Source organism: Lepidochelys kempii, chromosome 3, assembly GCF_965140265.1.
Source record: "Lepidochelys kempii isolate rLepKem1 chromosome 3, rLepKem1.hap2, whole genome shotgun sequence".
Lineage (NCBI taxonomy): Eukaryota > Metazoa > Chordata > Testudines > Cheloniidae > Lepidochelys > Lepidochelys kempii.
Window position 1 is genome coordinate 109,438,418 of NC_133258.1, and position 19,330 is coordinate 109,457,747.

The following is a 19,330-nucleotide window of genomic DNA, read 5'->3' on the forward strand; positions in this document are numbered from 1 at the left end:
GTAGGAATGTGGGGTATGCGTGCAGGAGCTCCCCTTTGGTGCTCAAGGTGTGGGGGAATAGGGGGTATAGGAGTCAGAGAGGGCAGGAGACTGGGGGTGCGTGAGGGGATGCAGGAGTCAAGGCAGGGGGCTGGGGGCATCCCCACAACTTGAGACCACAGACCCCGGCCCTGACTGGCTCATGGCAGGGGGGTGGAGGGTGTATGTGTAGGGGGAGTGCAGCGGCCCCGCCTTTGCTCCTCCCTGTCCCGATTCCACCTGCTTCCCCAAGGCCCTGCTTCTTCTCCACCTCCTCCCCCGAGAAGCTCTGGGAGGGACAGGAAGGGGCTGGAACGCGGCACGCTCAGGGGAGGAGACGGGGGACGGGGGAGCTTGGCTGCTGGTCGGTTCAGAAGCCCCAGGAGCCGGCAGGACCAGGCTTCTGCCTCCGCAGCTGCCCGGCCCTGGGGCCCTGTCACTGGGGGGTGCCGTGCCAGGGCACCCTGTTTTTTACTGTAAATCTGCCTCTGTCCTCAGCTCTGTATTCATTTCAGTTGCATTTAAGCACCCACCCCATCCCTCCTCTACCAAGTTTTAGAAATCTTATGAAAAAATGGCAATTATTCACGATGTCTGTATTTTAAAAAAAATGGGAAATGATTATCCCTGTGATGTTTGCAGTTCAAACGCTGCAATGCCATGCTAATCATAGTAACTCGAAAGAAGAGGGAAACTGACTTTTTCTTCTACGTTGTCCAAACTGAGTGCAACAGAAAAAGTAAATACTCTGCAGTAATGCTGAAAAATAAATATTTTAATAATAGATTTGTACATTTTTAAAATTGACTCTATCTCTTCAAATGTTGTTACAAAAATAGCAGTTATAGAGTGTATTATGTGGCATGGGATGAGAATATAACTACAGTCATATAGATATAAAGTTAGTGATTCAAATATGTTCAGAATTTTGTTGCACATACTAGAGTTTTCTGCTTGGGGTCTCGGTTACTCTTTTTAAAATCTGTAATTGTATTGTAACACTATCTGATGTGTGTGAGGTGTTCCTCACCCCGCCTCTCCCCCGGTTGATTTTGTTTTCCTTATTCTTTCAGACCTGAGCTCTTCAGTTGGGATAAAGTTACTAAGTTGACCCCAACTGAGAGACTAGAACATGCTTTCACCATAGCCAAAAGCCACCTGGGAATAGAAAAATTGTTAGATCCTGAAGGTAAAATGTGTTTGCTTGCTCTTGATTAGAAAATCATTTTTGAGATAAGTGTTCAAAATGTACTTCCATTTACTTTTAATGTAAATACAGTGTCAAGTTGTTTTCCAGTTGTAACTTATTGTTGTCTTCAGCCATTGTCTTTGAAGAGAGATCCAGTTACTAAGGGGGGTGTGTGGATGAGTGTGTGTGTGTATGTGTAACAGTGACATCTGTCTTCACTGATTGTTTTTATTTAAAATTAAGTGATGCAACAAATGATGATCCTTGGTTAAGGAAGAGAAAGAAGCAAAAACTGGTTCGCAATCTGTTCTTTTTTTTTTTTTAAATGAAGTATGAGTTGATTATAATTGTACATGTCAAAACGTGTAGGAGTTCAAACTATAAATAACTAAGCATTTTTCAGGCTCATGTAAAACATTAAATACTATATACTGGGTAGCTCTTCTCATACACAAACCCACTTTGCTTTCTATGCCCACTGAACAGCAGTAGCCACTTATTAACTGCTTAAGTGCTTCACCTGTGGGAGCACTTGCTACCAAGCTTCTATGACTTCTGCTGAAGCCCCACCGCTCTGAGTGGACTCTGGGCTTCCCAAAGATATATCCTGCATAATAGATTAGCAGATGGCCTCTACAGCATTAGGTGATCAGTCCTAGAGGTACAGGTATAGAGATAAGATTCAGTCTAGAGAGAGCTCTTTAAGCCCATCACCCAGTGTATCCCCCCAAGTGAGGATAATGGGGCCTGACTCTCCATTGGGATGGTATGGGGCTGTACTTATGGTTTTGTTGCAGCTCTGAGGAAACTGGTATGTTTATAGGATTTGGTAGCTTCTGCTGCACTGCCTATACTATGTAGGGACTGACAGAATGTGGACTTTCTGTTTTGTTCTCTGCTCAGCTTTTGTAAGCATTGAGTTTCCCAAGACTTTCCAAACTAAAATCCTTGATTTCAGGAGCCTCTTTGCTCTGAAGAGTTGGGGATCAGCTTTAAAACATGAAGTTAAAAGTTGGGGCAGAATCTCTCCAACCTCTTACCAAAAATATTCTAGCATTCCAAGAAGTAAAGGGGGTTGTTCCACTATTATTTATTTATTTACTTGCATTTTCCATTGCTGGTGCTGCTCTGATCTGTTAGCCATTCCAGATGCATTGGGGAAGGAAGGCCTGACCTTTTGGCATAAAACTTTTAGACCCTGACGCTTTCTGGTATACAGACCACACCATAGCTATCTAGGAGATTTTCTAGAAAAGCAGTCTCACTTCATTTTTTTAAAATTTCCTGTGTAGATGTTGCTGTACAGCTTCCTGACAAAAAATCTATCATCATGTATTTGACCTCTTTGTTTGAGGTCCTTCCTCAGCAAGTCACCATGGAAGACATCCGCGAGGTGGAGACTCTTCCAAGGAGATACAAAAAGGAATGTGAAGGAGGAGCATTTAATATACAGCAAGTATGTTTCTGTCCATCCAGGTCTGGAAGGTTCTTGGCTATAATTTTCACCTGTTCAGGTATACCGGTAGCTCTCCTGACCCCTGCAAAATTCATTGGAGGATACTAAAATTGCACCCTGACAATCCTCCTCCTGGTTCTCTCTCTCTCATCTTCACTCTAGCATTGCCTTTCCTTCTCCTCCCGCTCCCTTTTCCTACACCGACAATTGTCTACTTGTCCTGGAAAGTTTAACGCTTTAAGCTTCCTGCTTCTGCCCATCGCTCTCATTCATCTTGGTGTGCTGGACATGGTGGCTCCTGATCCTGAATTGAATTTGCGTGGGGAGAGGTTTTTATTTTTCTTTGGTACTCCTCCGCTCTACTTCAGTGTCACCTGCTGACTTAATTTAATAAACACTAATGAGGGTGATTTTATTTGTTAGTGGTGACCTCTAGATTCTGTATTACCCTTGGAGAAAAAAAAGGAAAATAATCAGATCTGACAGTTGGCCCCTCTAGTCTACAAAGTAACCAACTATCCTATTTTAATATGTTAAGAGTTGGCATAACAGACACACTGTCACATCGCTCAAGTACTCAAAGGATCTTAAACAATCAGTGTTTTGTGCCAATTATGGAAACAACATTTCTGCGTTGCTAAGAAATGTTACTTTCCTCTTTGCTATGTAGAGTGCAACACCTGAAGAGGAACATGAAGGTTCTAGAGCAGAAACCCCTAGCACTGTGACTGAGGTGGATATGGACTTGGACAGCTACCAAGAAGCTCTGGAAGAGGTCCTCACATGGTTGCTTTCAGCTGAAGATACATATCAGCAAGATAACATATCTGGTGATGTTGAAGAAGTCAAGGAGCAGTTTGCTACCCATGAAGTAAGTTTGTGTTGGCAGGTCTTTTTCCAGCCCATTCTTAAAATTGTTAGTTCTTGATACTATAAAAACACCCTTCTGTTTCATTTGTGTTGCTTTTGCTAAATTTATACTGAACATTTGTAGGATATTTTAAGGCTTGTGTCATTTGCATCATGCTTTGTTTTGCGCATTAGATTTTGAGTTTTAACCTTTTGGGTTTTTTGTTTTGTTTTTTTTAAATAATAGAAATAATTGATTATTAGAATGTTACTTTTAGTGCACAATTTGTCCTCATTCCTCAACTTCTACATTATTTGAAGGGAATATTATAGACTTTGTCATGATTTATGGGCCAGATCCAATGGTGCTATGCTGATGTACACCAGTGGAGGAGCTGGTCCTGCTGTTTCCCGATTTATTAGTGTGAGGTTTCTGGTTGTAAGTATAATGTTGCTAAAAGCTGTAGGTGCTGGAGATGGAAAAAATCTGTTAGATACTTTAGTCTGTGTTTCTGTCAATGTAAAATATATGATCACATGTCATCAGAAAATAGAGCTACCTTCACAATAGTTGCCTTCTCCATGTGTAGGAGCTGTATGACCATATATAGAGAAGAGAAGACCCCCTCCCATGTGCACATTTTTTGGACTTTTTGTTAAATAAATAAATAAATAAAACTCTTATTTCCATAGTTGAAAACGTATCTGCTTTCTTTGCAGTTCGTTCTGTTTTTGGTTTTCAATGTTTCCAATTAATATGTTTGTTAGTGAACTTATTTTTAAAGGTTGTCTCCTAACCTGCAACTTCTTCTCTTGGGAAAGATCTATTTTTATTCCTTTGCCACCTCTTTTGCTTTACCGAAACACATCCTGGCAGTTCTTTTGAAATTTTCTGATGTAGAGACCAGTGGGTTAAGGTCTGCTGTGCTTGTGCTTTTGATGATGCCAGCTTATTCTGCAGCGTTGTGGTTTGAACATTATCAATTTACTAAGACTGTTATAAACTCCTGATGGCAGCTCACAAATTAAGATGTCATTTGTTGTACCTTTTCCAGGCTTTTATGATGGAGCTTACTGCACACCAGAGTAGTGTGGGTAGTGTACTGCAGGCTGGGAACCAATTGATAGCACAGGGCAATCTATCAGAAGAAGAGGAGAATGAGATCCAGGAACAAATGAAACTGCTAAACTCTCGATGGGAAGCTCTAAGAGTGGACAGCATGGACAGGCAAGCTCGGTGAGTTGTGCCCTAAAACTTCTTGAATAGCTGGCAAACTAGTTAATGGAAGTCCGTGTGTATTTAGCCTGATTTTTGAGGCCTAATATCAGATTTTTCAGAATGGACGTGTCATTTTGTAGCATTAAATCCATCCTGTTTGTGGCTCAGTAACCCATCTTCAGCAAAGCAAGAAGGAGAAAAAAAAACTGCGTTCTTGGCTACTTTAATGCGAATATTTATATGTATATAATGTAGAAGGTGCCAGACTGAAAATGCAGTGTAGTGCTTCTACGTGTAGCAAATAGTCTTAAAATTGTTGTAATAATTTAAGTTCTCAAACAAATAAAAGCCTTCAGTCATTGTAAAGGGTGGTATTTATTTATTATATACTAAGGACTATCTGAAGGATTTTTTCCTGCTACGTTTTATTACAGTCATTAAGGGGGAAACTGCATTTCATTGCTGCTCTTGACATTGTCGTTAAGAGTGAACATCTGATGCAAGAAACAATTAAGCTGTTAGAAATTCTGAGCGTATTTCTATGTACCCTGGTGGCATATTTCACTAACTTTTGAGGAGTAAACAGAAGCTTAACTATGTTTTCTTGAGTTTAGAATTAAATGCCGAACAATTTTATTTAGACATAAATGACTTAGATATGGCTATGTGGCTTTCCTCTTATTTATACCTAGATCTTATGCTTTTTACTTGCAAAAGCCTTTCTGGAATTACTCTGCCTTTGTTTTCTCCCATGTGCAGCCTGCATGATGTGTTGATGGAACTGCAGAAGAAGCAATTGCAGCAGTTGTCTGACTGGCTGACAGTCACAGAAGAGCGCATTCAAAAGATGGAATCTCAGGCCTTTGCTGAAGATTTAGAGTCACTTCAAAAACAGATAGAAGTACATAAAGTAAATGGCTTTTGCCTGTTCTGTAATACACATGATATAGGAAAAAATACTCGGAAGCTCTAAACTTAGTGACGGCTACAATGGAGAAACACAATTGTGGCAGCCACTTCACGGTCCTCTTTTTTTTTTTTTTTAAAGGAAAGATTCAGATCTGGTTGTACACTGAGGCCCATGCGTGATAGTTTTGATGTGGAAGGGGATGGTAATGGAAAGGAAGAGAACTGGACAGTTTTGAAAAAAGAAAAGGAGGACTTGTGGCACCTTAGAGACTAACCAATTTATTAGAGCATAAGCTTTCGTGAGCTACAGCTCACTTCTTCAGATGCATATCGTGGAAACTGCAGCAGGCTTTATATATACACAGAGAATATGAAACAATACCTATTCCCACCCCACTGTCCTGCTGGTAATAGCTTATCTAAAGTGATTTCCAGCACAAATCCAGGTTTTCTCACCCTCCACCCCCCTACACAAATTCACTCTCCTGCTGGTGATAGCCCATCCAAAGTGATAACTCTTTACACAATGTGCATGACAATTAAGCATGACAATTAATTCAAAAATTAAGTTTTGAAAGCACTTTGATTACTAACTGAGTAAAGCACCTTTAGTGGAAGTTGCATATCTTGCCTTGTTTGCTGCATAAAAAAATTCTTCATTAAGTTACCTGTGTAGGAGAGGGGCTGAAAAATAACAAATAATTTATCCATAATGAAGAGCAGAGTGTGCTCAAGTACACTGTACCTCTTGCCACTTACAAAACAAACCACCCCACCCCTCACCCCCCCAAAAAAACACCACCATCCAACAAACCACTAAGCCAAGAAGAAATTGCTCTTTTATTTGCCCAGCACTCCACTAGTGGTATGGCTCTAAGCCAAGTTTCTAGAGCAGAGTCTTGCCTTCTGCCCCAGGTGCTTTTAGAGGGGAGAGGGCTTTTGAATGCTCATCACTCTTAAGGCATTCTATGGTAAGCATTAAAAAGAACATTCATTCTGAGGTGGACGTAGCTTATTGACCTTCTTCCCGGTTCCCAGTAAGGTATGTATCTTAAGGGAAAAGGGCATTAGAGAGGCTATAAAAACTGCCACAATAGTAGGCTTTGCCCTTGAAAGGCATTGGTAAAAATTTCCCCGCCCCTCACAGTTTTGTGAGTTGAGTGCAGTGTTTGTTTCCTTCCTCCATCTTGAGTAGTGGCTACATTTCAGTGTGGCTTGAAGTATATAGATTTTGAATAATAATGCATAGTTCTTATATAGTGTTTTTCATTAGTGGATCTCGGAGTGCTTTGCAGAAGTCAGTATCATCATCTGTCTGTGCCTCACTTACCCAATCTTCAAAATGAGGATAAAGTGACTAGCTCAAGGTCACCCAGCGGGCCACTGGCTGAGCTGGGAATAGAACCCAGATCTCCCAAATCCTACTCCGGTGTTGTATCTACTGGACCAAGGATCCTTTGGGATAAAAGATGCTATAGAAAATGTAAAACTGTATTTCTGGGGCAGAGGTACTCTGGTGATACATGTTGTTGTGTAATACCTAGATATTTACAATACCTACACTTCTATATTGCTAAATAACAGGAGTATCTCTCTTCTCCTACATGTTCTTTGTAGTTGTTGTGTAGTCTTTTTTGTCAGTATTGTCTCTGAACATAGTGTCCAATATATATCATCAAAGCTGTACAGTTAGTTGTAATTATTGTTCCATCAAAACCTATTAAGACAAGTGTGCATAGTAAGTAATTTAATCTGCTGTTATACTTGCAATCTGATACTTTATTATGTATAGGAACACATTTTATAGAAACCCTTAGCTTTTTTACATGCATCATTAGAGGTTCAGAATGTCATTAGCTGTTGAGAGCCAAACATTTGAATTTTCAGAGATCCCTTTTTATTTGTGAGAGCACAAAGAACATTTTTTTTGTAAAGGAAAACAGAAGGCTGGTAAAAACTAAATATATAATTTTTTGTTATTGCCTGGTATCTTCCATCGTCTGAAATAATGTATTTTAGCTTCATTACACTTTCTAGTTGCATTTTCTAGTACTTAGTTACATTATAGATATGGCTCTCCTTAATAAAACATTTGCTTAATTGTTGAGTCTTTAGCACTTTTCCACAGCAACAGTTTTAACGGCTATGGCCAAAAAGGTGTCTCTTTACCCCCATCTAGTTCCTGTAACCATTGATTTGTACTTCCAGGGGCTGCAGAATGATCTTGAGATAGAGCAGGTTAAGGTAAACTCATTGACCCACATGGTGGTGATTGTTGATGAAAACAGTGGTGAGAGTGCCACAGCTGTACTGGAAGAACAACTGCAGGTAAATGTTTTGTACTGTTTGTTGTACTACATTACATTACTTACAAACTATGTAGGATGGCTTGGTTTTCGTCCATTTGTTATCTGATAGTTAATTGTGAAGCTGCTGTAAATATAGTACCTCTTAATTGTAAACTAGCTTAATTCATAATTTTTCTCCAACTTCACTAGGTGTCACTAGTGTATTTTGACACCTATGATTTGTTAGCATATGCTTTATTCCTCTGAAATAAAATGTTAGAATTGAAGCATAGAAAGGTGTTTGCAGAATACCTGGCTTACAGGCCCCAAAATAAGAAGTTAATTTGTCATTGCCCGAATACAGATAATACCCCACACATCAGTTTTAATGGAATTTTAAAATTGGACACATTTTTGCGCTGTAAACAAATTATTAAATCATTGTTATCTCTGAGAGATTGCTCTTCATTTCTTATAACATAAAGAATTAATAAAATTGCTCAGGGTAAAATTTTCAAAAGTCCAAAACCCATTTTTAAGAGTGCTTAAGTCACTTTGGAGGACAAATCCAGCTTACAGAAGATAATTGATAGTCTGGTAGATTTGTACTCTTAAGAGACTAGACACTTTTGAAAATTTTACCCTTAATGCAATTTCATTTGTGGAACTATGCGAAAGTAATGGGTGGATAGAAAGTTGGCCAGATTGTCGGGCTCAACGGGTAGTGATCAATGGCTCCATGTCTAGTTGGCAGCCGGTATCAAGTGGAGTGCCCCAAGGGTCGGTCCTCTGCCTGGTTTTGTTCAATATCTTCATAAATGATATGGAGGATGGTGTGGATTGCACCCTCAGCAAGTTTGCAGATAACTCTAAACTGGGAGGAGAGGTAGATACTCTGGAGAGTAGGGATAGGATACAGAGGGCCCTAGACAAATTAGAGGATTGGGCCAAAAGAAATCTGATGAGGTTCAACAAGGACAAGTGCAGAGTCCTGCACTTAGGACAGAAGAATCCCATGCACCGCTACAGACTAGGGACCGAATGGCTCGGCAGCAGTTCTGGAGAAAAGGACCTAGGTGTTAGGGTGGACGAGAAGCTGGATATGAGTCAACAGTGTGCCCTTGTTGCCAAGAAGGCCAATGGCATTTTGGGATGTATAAGTAGGGGCATAGCGAGCAGATCGAGGGACGTGATCGTTCCCCTCTATTCGACATTGGTGAGGCCTCCTCTGGAGTACCATGTCCAGTTTTGGGCCCCACACTCCAAGAAGGATGTGGAAAAATTGGAAAGAGTCCAGCGGAGGGCAACAAAAATGATTAGGGGACTGGAACACATGACTTATGAGGAGAGGCTGAGGGAACTGGGATTGTTTAGTCTGCGGAAGAGGAGAATGAGGGGGGAGTTGATAGCAGCTTTCAACTACCTGAAAGGGGGTTCCAAAGAGGATGGCTCTAGACTGTTCTCAGTGGTAGCTGATGACAGAACAAGGAGTAATGGTCTCAAGTTGCAGTGGGGGATGTTTAGGTTGGATATTAAGAAAAACTTTTTCACTAGGAGGGTGGTGAAACACTGGAATGCGTTACCTGGGGAGGTGGTGGAATCTCCTTCCTTAGATACTTTTAAGGTCAGGCTTGACAAAGCCCTGGCTGGGATTATTTAATTGGGGATTGGTCCTGCTTTGAGCAGGTGGTTGGACTAGATGACCACCTGAGGTGCCTTCCAACCCTGATATTCTATGATTCACAGTAGTTTTTTTTTTTTTTTTAACCTTCTCTTTTGTATAAGTAATTTTGGTTGATATGTACATGTGAAATTTGGTTGTAAAGTATATTGCTGTTTGAAGAGTTGACCTTTTTATGTACTGCCTAAATAACTTCTTGTAGTTTTTAAAGTATTTTCCCCAAAATGTCCTACATTAAAAACACTACTACTTGGCTTAAAACAAGAGATGATAAAATGTGGGATTTTCAGAGTTAGGCCACCTGTTGAGGACTCTTAAAAGTTCCCTCCTTTGACTTTATGTACAACAATAATTGCAATTCTAGGCTTGGATAATTTTCATTTTAGAAAGAGGTTATAGAGATTTAGAGAAAATCATGTGTTTGAATATCTAGCTTTTTATGCATTTCAAAGTGTGACTGAATGCTCATTAACATTTCTTGCTGTTGTAGAGACTTGGCGAGCGTTGGACAGCAGTTTGTCATTGGACTGAGGAACGTTGGATGAAGCTGCAAGACATTCAGATTCTGTGGCAGGAGTTTGTGGAAGAGCAGGTAGGAAGTTGTGCAATTATCCCAAAATTCTGATTCTAACTCATTACAGTTGTAACTACCAAAAACATTTGTCAAACAAACTAAAATTTTCATCTGTAAAATTATTTGCTACAAGATGCAAAATAATCTCTTCTCCTTGGGACCTGCCAACCTGTACATAAAAGTAATGTAGGAATAACTGTAGTGGCTCAGACCAGTCTCATCCAGGACCTTGTCTCTACCATGCTCCTGAGGAAACTTTAAAACCCTGATAATGAACAATAATGTGATGTGGTAGGATACAATACCTACCTGTTAGTAGCTGAATCATGAAGTAATTAAATCCCTTTGCTCTGTTGAGATTAAAAATCCATGTAGTAGGAACTGCCTGAGGTTTCAGAACTAAATAAAGGAAACTGGGAACTAATACATTGAAGATTGGAGCGAAGAGCTGTGCCTTATGAAAGAGAAGCCATTAAGTATCTCAGGTTTTCAATGAATCAGGGTGGAGAGGGTTTGCCAGTGAGAGATGAGTGGAGCTTCATCTCCAATGGAAAGGATTGGACTGGGGCCTGGTGAAGGGGACCAGGTTGCTCTTCTTCCTCCACTTGATACAAAGGAGGATTTGGGATATGGGGCAACCTGGAAGGAGCTTGTTTTTTTTTTTTTTCTTTTCTTGTTTTGTTTTTCTGATGAAGGACTAACTCCTCTCAGGGAGAAAACAGCCCTGTGGAGTTGGATTTTGTTGTCATTCTGGTTTGGGTTCCTGAACACAGTGACCCTTTTATTCAAGCCCCCGAGGAAGAAGTTTCTTAAGTCTAGGCATGAGAGTTTGCACATTTTTATCCTGTCCAATGTAGTGGTATTCATAACTGTAAAAATATATAATCCTTTAAAAAATTAAAATGATTGTTTTGCCGTAATATATTGTGCCAGTGTGTTCCACAGGTGAAGTGTTGTAGAAAATAAAATTATCGGTTGCACATTTTTGCATTCCAGCTTCATTTTTCTTGCATTATTAAAATAAATAATCCTTACTCCTCGTTCATAATAATATCAGTGTGCATTTCCAGTGACTTTAATATAGAAGTCATTGCATCACAATGCAGTTCTGAGCATCTTATCTTGCAGGATCAATATTTGTGGAGTGTTGAGGATAATTTGTCAACTTAGGACCCCATGGACATAGGACTCTCCTGTCTTGTTAGCTAACCATGTATATATGGGCAGCACATGAAACCGCCTTCGGGGAGGCTAGCCCCACCCCTTCTGCCACTCTTCCCCATTGTGGCTGGAGGAGCCGAGCTGAGCCATGGCCCACCTGCCCCAGATGCCGGCCTGAGTACCAGTTTGCCCGAGCCTGCCGCTGGCCGGCCAAGCTCCAGGCCACTGGCCTGAGCTGAGCCCCCACCAGCTTTAGGGGAGTGAGGGAGCAGTCTCAGGGTATAGCCTCAGGGTGGAGCATGGGTGGGGCCGTGGCCTGGGTTTGGGGTGGCTTACCCTCCCCTTGCCTATTATACCTGCCACCCATGAGTGCATGTTTGTCTGTGTAATGGTGAGATAGTTAAAGGATTTGTATCTGATTTATATTCAAACTGTAAAACAGTATTTAAATAACAGATTGTTTTATTTCGGTTAAGACCGGTCAAGAATGGAGTAAAATGGAAACTGTTGGTCATTGACCCTGAGAGCAAAGTAAGAGTGAATCACTAACTCATTGGCAGCCTGGTAATTCTAGAATCTTTCCCAAACGTGCTCTATGTGCTGCCAGCGTTCACACAAACACATTGTTTTGCAGCCAGCTAATCAATCCTGTGACTAATATTTTTATAGTTATGGATATAAAATAAAACAGGCACTTTAATAGAATGAGGTACGTGCCCTATCTCAATATTTGCTGATTTATTTACATAATTTTGAGATACAAAGAGATGGCAATATGAGTTTAAGCCTACTTGATGTGACACTACACTTAAGTTTATTTGCACAGCATGTTAAAAATAACAATTTAAGTCTTAGCGTAAACAGCCACACTGGGTGCTTTCTTCAGCTATGATAGTCAGAGCCCTTGTTTGAGAGCTAGTGCTTATTCTGTAGTCCTGTTTAATAGCAATAGTTGGGCAGTACTTTGGCAGCTTGGTATTCTTAAATAGAGGCATGAAATGCTATAAAGAATAAAGATATGCTTATTCACGTCTATGAAAAATAAAATCTGTTTGGGTCCTATGGCTGGTGGGTGTAGAACAAAGGTATCTATCCCGTTGTAGCTAGCAGGGTTCCAGCCTGGCTTCTGTGACTGAGAGCAGACCTATACAATGCCATTAAGTCAACCTAACTTAGGTTGATGTGCAGCTGCAGTGGTTTATGTCCGCACTACGCCCCCTCTGTCGGTGGTGCGTGTCCTCCCCAGGAGTGCTTCCACCGACTTAACTGTGTGGGGCATTGTGGGGCACTCACAGCTGGAGCCCTGCTGCTGAGCTGTCACCCTGGGATGGGGACGGCTCCAGCTGTGAGCCCTGCACAGGGCTGACAGCCAGCAGGTGATGTAAGTAACACAGTGCCTACTCAGACGCTGCATTTCTCTAACTACATCAACCATAACGCAATGCGTCTCATGGAGGTGAAGTTAAGCTAAGATAGGGGGCAATTTATGTCAGTGGGAACTACACTTTAGTGTAGATGCTTACAGACCTCGGTTGACATAAATTGTCTTATGTTGACCTAACCTCTGTAGTGTATACCAGGCCTGAGATTTTTTTCATCTGGGAACCATGTTACAGTAACGTTTTCTATAGACTACCGTTAATTCTGATTGTAGCTAGCATGACTCTGCTGTTTTTAGAAACTGGTCTCTCAAATGTCATACATATATTCTTGTATAAGCAGAGAAATGTAGAGCAAAATTTTATGGCAGTTTTTGTGTGGGGTAGGCTTATATCTGAGTCAAGGAGATGAACAGAGGAGCCACTAATCCCACTCCAGGTCAGGGTACAGGCCCTCAACTACTCCCATGTCAAAGTAGCTTATGTGAATGTGCTTCTGGTCCTTGCAGAGCTGCAAGTGCAGTTCTTATCAGATGTGCATTCAGGAGGATTGCTTGCTAACCGGGAAATGGGAACAGCTTAATCAGTGGAAATGAGTGCAACTTACACATGAGTCTCCATGTGCAAGTATTTTACATAATGTACATGAACTGTGTGACTCTGAAAGTGAAAAATCCTTGAAGGTTTTTTACTGTATACTTAAAATATAGTGAGTGTGGTGATGTGGAAATGTCAGTGTTTTACCAAAATGTCCTTTCATCTGAAGAAATAATTAAGTGGTTTAAAGCAACAGTTGTTTCAGTTTGAGGTACTGGCTTGGGATCAGTCCTCTGTAACTACCAAGCTTAATATGTTCCAGGAAAACTAAGTTAACTAGAAATACTGAAGTTAGAACTAATTTCAAGTTCCAGGAAAATATTTGTCATTGAGAAAAATATTTTAGATCAGTCAGCTGCTGTCGCTTCCACCATTGCACCAGGCAGCTGGATGAATGAGCAGAGATGCATCAGTCTTTTGGTGACTGTGTTTAAAGAATCTTTGGACACCTAACTGCCGAGGCAGCATAATTCTTACCACTCAGGAAACACATTAGTCAGTCATTGCCATTCCTTTCTTAGCACTGTAATGATTATATTGTTTGTTTCTGGAGGCGGGTTATCGTTGTCAGCTAAGTTAGCAGAGATTAATCATTCACGTTGAACAGCTTCTTAACTCAGTTACATAAAGTGTGTTGGCTGGAACATCAGCTTAATTTTTCCAGTGAATATGTGGTGGTGTGGCTTCGTACTTTCATACTTTATGGCATTTTCATCACCCGTATATTTTCCTGTCTATACATTTATGTACTCAGGTTATATGGGAAGGGAAAACTAAAGTAGTCTTAGGTCCAGGAGTTGCTAATCAGTCCTGGGCCAATGCCAAAACTGCACAGCTAGATGGAGGATCCTGGTGACCGTTTTATAGTCTAATGTCTAGTGAACTACTAGGGCTGCTTTAAAACAAACAAAAAAAAAACCCCTGTGTCCCTGTGGTTCTTAAACTGTGGTCCATGGAATGTTGGATGGGACATGGGCAGCTCCTTATTGCTTCCAGCTGTTAAATTATATTAAAAGAAGCTAATATAAATTCCTAACATTTTTTCACATAAGGCATTGTTGTTGTTACCACAACGATGGTATTTGACCACTGATGAGGAAGGACAGTGGTCTTCACAATTCCAGATGAGATGGGAGGAGGAGGAGCCATGAAACAGTTTCTCCTTAAAGATGTGCTCCATGCTATGAAAAAGTTAGAGCACCCCTCATCTGTGAAATTCGACAGTAGTGTATCCTTAGTGTCAGTCTGTCTCTAGCAGTTTGTGAGGCATTGCCTGCTAAAACTGTGTTTCAGTTGAAGTTGAGAAAGATTCAAGGCTGGTAATTAGAATCATGTGATTTGAAAGTTGGTTGCGACAAGCTGCCAAGGCTAGAAGCACTGACAGGTCCTGAGAGCAAGATTTTTGGAGCACTGGGCCTGCTAGTGATGAGAAGGAAAATGGATTATTCTAAATATTTCACTGCATTTAACTCTGGTATAATAATTTGTAAATTCAGGCTGAATTTCTGGCAGATAGCTAATCTAGTATTTTTTTATACCTACATGTGTGCTACTCCTATTAATGCCAATAGAAATTTGTTGCGTGTAAGGATTGCAGAACAGTGGTGGTGTGATCTAACAAGAAGATCTGAAAGGAGGAATTTGCCATGAGTTGTTTGACACTGTAGTATGTTTCAGAAGTGCTGTATTCTTTTTCCTCTTCAGTGCTTGTTGAAAGCTTGGTTAACTGAAAAAGAGGAGGCTTTAAATAAAGTCCAAACAAGGAACTTCAGAGATCAAACAGAGCTGAGTGTGAATGTTCGAAAACTGGCTGTGAGTATTGGTATCCTGGTCTTCTTCCCTGTCAATTTAGAAAACATGAATAAGTAACATGTTTTTGGCTTGACTTTATTGGATGTCAGTAGGAGCTGTGAACATTCAGCACCTTTGAAAATCAGACCACACTTTCCCTCCTTATGTGTGTCAAAGTCCTTCATGGAGTTCTTTCTTTGTAAAATGACATCTGTTTTGAGTATTTAACTTATTGTGGCAAACTCTGGTTCTCTGTGCCGCATTATGACCAGTTGCCTCTGCGGTCAGCAGTTCCCATTGTTTCACTGAAGACTTCAATAAAAGACACTTTCCATAGTTCCTAGTGCTAGCTAAGACCTATACTAAATTTTGGAGTATGTGTACTCTTGAATACTCTGCAATATAATAGCTGATTCCGGGGCAGATTTTTTATGAAATTCTTTCTCTTGTTGCATGATAAAGAATTGTTTTTAAAACATAGTTCATGTAGATCATGGGATAAGTTTGTCTATGAAATTAAGAGAAAAATTGAGTAAAATCTGGGAAGGGGTGGGGAAATATTTGGGACCTTTCAGTGATATATATATATATTTTTAAATGTCAGATTTTGAAGGAAGATATGGGAATGAAGCGTCACATGCTAGATCAGCTAAGTGAGGTTGGTCAGGATGTGGCACAGCTCCTTGGGAATAACAGGGCTTCAAAGAAAATTGACAGTGATTTGGAGGAACTAACTCAGAGGTGGGACAGCTTAGTTCAGAAGCTTGAGGACTTCTCTAATCAGGTAAGCAAACAATATTAAATTGTCTTTCAATCTTCGAGATGTGTCCATATACTCAAAAAAATAAAAATCTTTGTCACCATGGACAGAATTGCTCATCAAAGCCTTTGGCACCAGTTTTGGTAAAGGAAGGTTCATTCAGTTACTTATGTCTAAATTAATCCCTGATGTAATTCTGTGAACTTGCCTTGGTCTGTCACAGCCCAAATTTGTTAACCTTTTTGACACAGCTGTGTGGGGCTCAATTTCTTCCATTCAGGTTGGGGCTGAGGGAGGGCTTATTAATATGTTTATATTTTACTGGTGGGCAAAATAGTTTATTTTATATTGTTTGGAATTTTATTGATTATGTGAATTTTTGTTGTAAGGGTGCTGAGATTGGCTGAATTGGTGATACTTTAGAAGTCAGAATAAATAAGTACCTGGAGTTATACCAAGGTTGAATTTAGACCAGTGTGATTTTTTTCTTAACATTTTCTCAGATTTACCGTGATATATTGAAATTATAGAAGTAAACGTTTATTTTGGCATGCAAGAATAAGAGCAAAGCTTGCATGTTTACAACATATATCTTGCTATTTAGGGCTCCAGTTAGTATTTCTTAGTTGGACAAAACTCCCGTTGAGTAAGGAGTGATGAGTAAGGTAGGCCAGTGCGACTCTAAGTGGTGGTCAGTGGATTGGTGCCGGTCCACGAGCCATCGGCTGCCGGTCTGCGCGCACATTGGGAAAAAAAAAATGCCAATTCCTTACATCAGATAGCTTGAGAAGTACTGAGCTAGGCCACATTTCTGAAAAAGACTTAATCACGTGCTTGACTTTAACTGTCTAGAGCACTCCCATGAGTCCAGTCCAAAGCCCTGTAAAGTCAATAGACTCCCAATGGGTCTATGGATTGTATGTCAATTTTTGCATAGTTGGAGTCTAGTTGTGATGAACTGGCAGCATAAACATTAAAGTTCTGTGTTATACTTAAAAACAACAACTCCTCTTCCTCCTTCCCCTCTCCTCCCCCGTGTGTTAGTTTTTACCAGTGAATGAAAATCTGTCATTTGCTTTGTTGATTATATTTACTCAATCTGCTACAAACTTTCAGTCAATTTGAGCATTTTGATGCTTAGTTTCTGCATCTGGAAAAATTAGGATAATATTACTTAACTCTTTTGTTGAAGTGCTTTGAGATCTACAGATGAGAAGGTCTAAAAGAGATTGATTTTACTATTTAATTTAATTTAACTATTAAATGGGTTTGAATGACATGTAAATATAATTGAATTGGGGGGTGGGGGGAGGAAAACCACACAGAATTTGTCCCGTAAAATATAAACTCTATTTGCTAAATCGTTTTTTGTGTAGGTAACACAGGCTGTGGGAAATGTCGGAGTGTCCCACGTTTCACAGAAGACAGTTACTGAAATGATTTCTGTAAAGGAGCAGGTAATGATAAAAGAATCCAGACAGGAACTACCACCACCTCCACCACCGAAGAAAAGGCAGATACCCGTGGATATTGCAGCAAAAAAAAGGTAAGAATGCATTATTGGTATTTGTTACTCACTAGACAATATTTTAAACTTATTTTCCTTAGTCTTTATATATGAAATTGTCTTTATGCAAGTAAGAAATATCTATAACCTCTAGTGCTGGGTGAAATTTTTCAGCCAAAACTTTTTTAAACAAAAAATGCAAATTTGGGTTGACCAAAACGTTTTGCGAGCTTGTACATTTGTTTGTCCGGGGGAAGAAAAACCTTAAAAGAAAAGCTAAAACAAAATGTGTTTTGAATTTTTGATTCAGAATGACTTTACAAAATTTCAAGTACATTTCAAAACTAAGTTTTAAAAAATGAGTTTTCAAAAATCATCTGTGTTTTTTTTCCAACTTTTTGGTTTGCCAAACATTTTGTTTCAGGTTGACACAATTGTTTTTTTGATTCCGCTCCCCCCCTCCCCTCCAAACTGTGATTCAAAAGAAAAATCTGTTATTTTCACATAAGTGCGGGCCCCAATTATACTTGGTAGGTCCCCATCTCTGACAGTGACGTATGCTCTGCATTGCACCTCCACTTGTGCAAAGGTTTAAGGATGTTACACACAACCTTCTGGAAATTGGTGTGTAACGAATAATCATGAATTTTTCCACCACTCAAAAAGTGAATGTATCTCCATTTTGTTCGTTTATTTATTTAGAAGACATTTTCTCATAGACCTGAGTTCTGTTTGTAGCTCTGTCTCTGCTTCACTGTGTGTTTTTTGTGGAAGTCAATTCACCATCTGGTTTTCAGAGATACAGAATACCTGCAGATCCCATTAACTTCAAATGGAGTTATGGGTGCTCAAGACCACTGAAAAATGTGGTGTTCAGCCTCTCTGTGCCTCAGTTTCCCCATTGAAAAAGGGAGATAATTTCCCTTGTAAAGCACTTTTAGATCTTTAGATTAAAAGCACCATGCAAGTGCCAAGTAATATTTATTTTATTTAGGAATATATAATTTATTAATTTATTATTTACTTGTAATTGCATTAAAATACATTGTCGCAACTATCTGGACAGAAAAACTGGTGGTCTGCCCCCAGCCTTCTTATATATTTAATAGCAGAGACCAGAAGGTATTAAGGTCTCATTGCAAGGAACTCATTTGGGTGTGTGGTGTGTTTTAGCAAAATGTACTTTAGTGTCCTTTATGAAATATTGTAACGAAAACTAAATTACTATGGTCAAGATAAATGAACAGAGTAGATGTTGTGCATGCACTTGTCTTATCCATAGTCATTTTCCGTTTACTCTCTATTTTGAAAAATTCAATAGTTTATTTGACCAGTCAGCGGTTTGTCTTCTGTACTTTATTAATATTAGAGGCCTGAGCCAAGAGCAGGGCTTTACTGTGCTAGATGCTGTTCTTACACATGGTAAGAAATAGCTGTATCTTTTTATAGCTTAAAATATCCCCATTTTAAAGATGGAGAACTAAAGCACAGAGAGATAAAGGAACTTGTCTGAAGTCACCTGACAAGTCTGTAGCGCAGTGTCTGATTGAATCCAGAGCACCTTAGTCCCAGTCTGATGTCTTAACCATAAGATCATCCTTCTCTGTTTACAGTTCTTGAATTAGAGGTTCATAATGCTGTGTAAACTGTTTTTGCTTTTTAAGGCAGTGATTGATCCTGCCTCATTTTACCATCTCCCTTTACTAGTGTGAAAGCTGTATCAGAAAATGGAGTTGGAAAAAACAGGTTAAACTTTCAGTCGATGTTTTTGTTACTTCCCAGCAACACACATTTGAGCCAATAAATGAACAATGGCAGGAAACTTGCAAATTCTCCCATGAACAGTTTGACTGAATTAACAGTAACTTGCTGGAATTAGTTTCTCACTGGGTTAATTACAGGCTGTTGTTCTGCATGGGAAAGTAATACTGGTATAATCTAAAGTGTGACTT

The 19,330-nt window shown here is 39.8% G+C and overlaps 1 protein-coding gene across 7 annotated transcripts in view; it reads left to right on the forward strand.

Moving 5' to 3' along the window:
- The window catches only part of UTRN (utrophin), a 587,482-nt gene that overhangs the window by 132,492 nt on the left and 435,660 nt on the right, over positions 1-19,330 (forward strand). For 6 of the 7 annotated variants that reach the window (XM_073337527.1, XM_073337525.1, XM_073337529.1 and 3 more), the window contains 10 exons: positions 1,092-1,207; positions 2,500-2,663; positions 3,334-3,534; positions 4,568-4,749; positions 5,491-5,641; positions 7,849-7,968; positions 10,100-10,201; positions 15,025-15,132; positions 15,716-15,895; positions 17,248-17,417. In XM_073337527.1, the coding sequence (XP_073193628.1) occupies positions 1,092-1,207; positions 2,500-2,663; positions 3,334-3,534; positions 4,568-4,749; positions 5,491-5,641; positions 7,849-7,968; positions 10,100-10,201; positions 15,025-15,132; positions 15,716-15,895; positions 17,248-17,417 (1,494 nt within the window). The remainder of the gene's footprint in view (positions 1-1,091; positions 1,208-2,499; positions 2,664-3,333; positions 3,535-4,567; positions 4,750-5,490; positions 5,642-7,848; positions 7,969-10,099; positions 10,202-15,024; positions 15,133-15,715; positions 15,896-17,247; positions 17,418-19,330) is intronic. The other variant, XM_073337526.1, reaches the window with a different exon arrangement.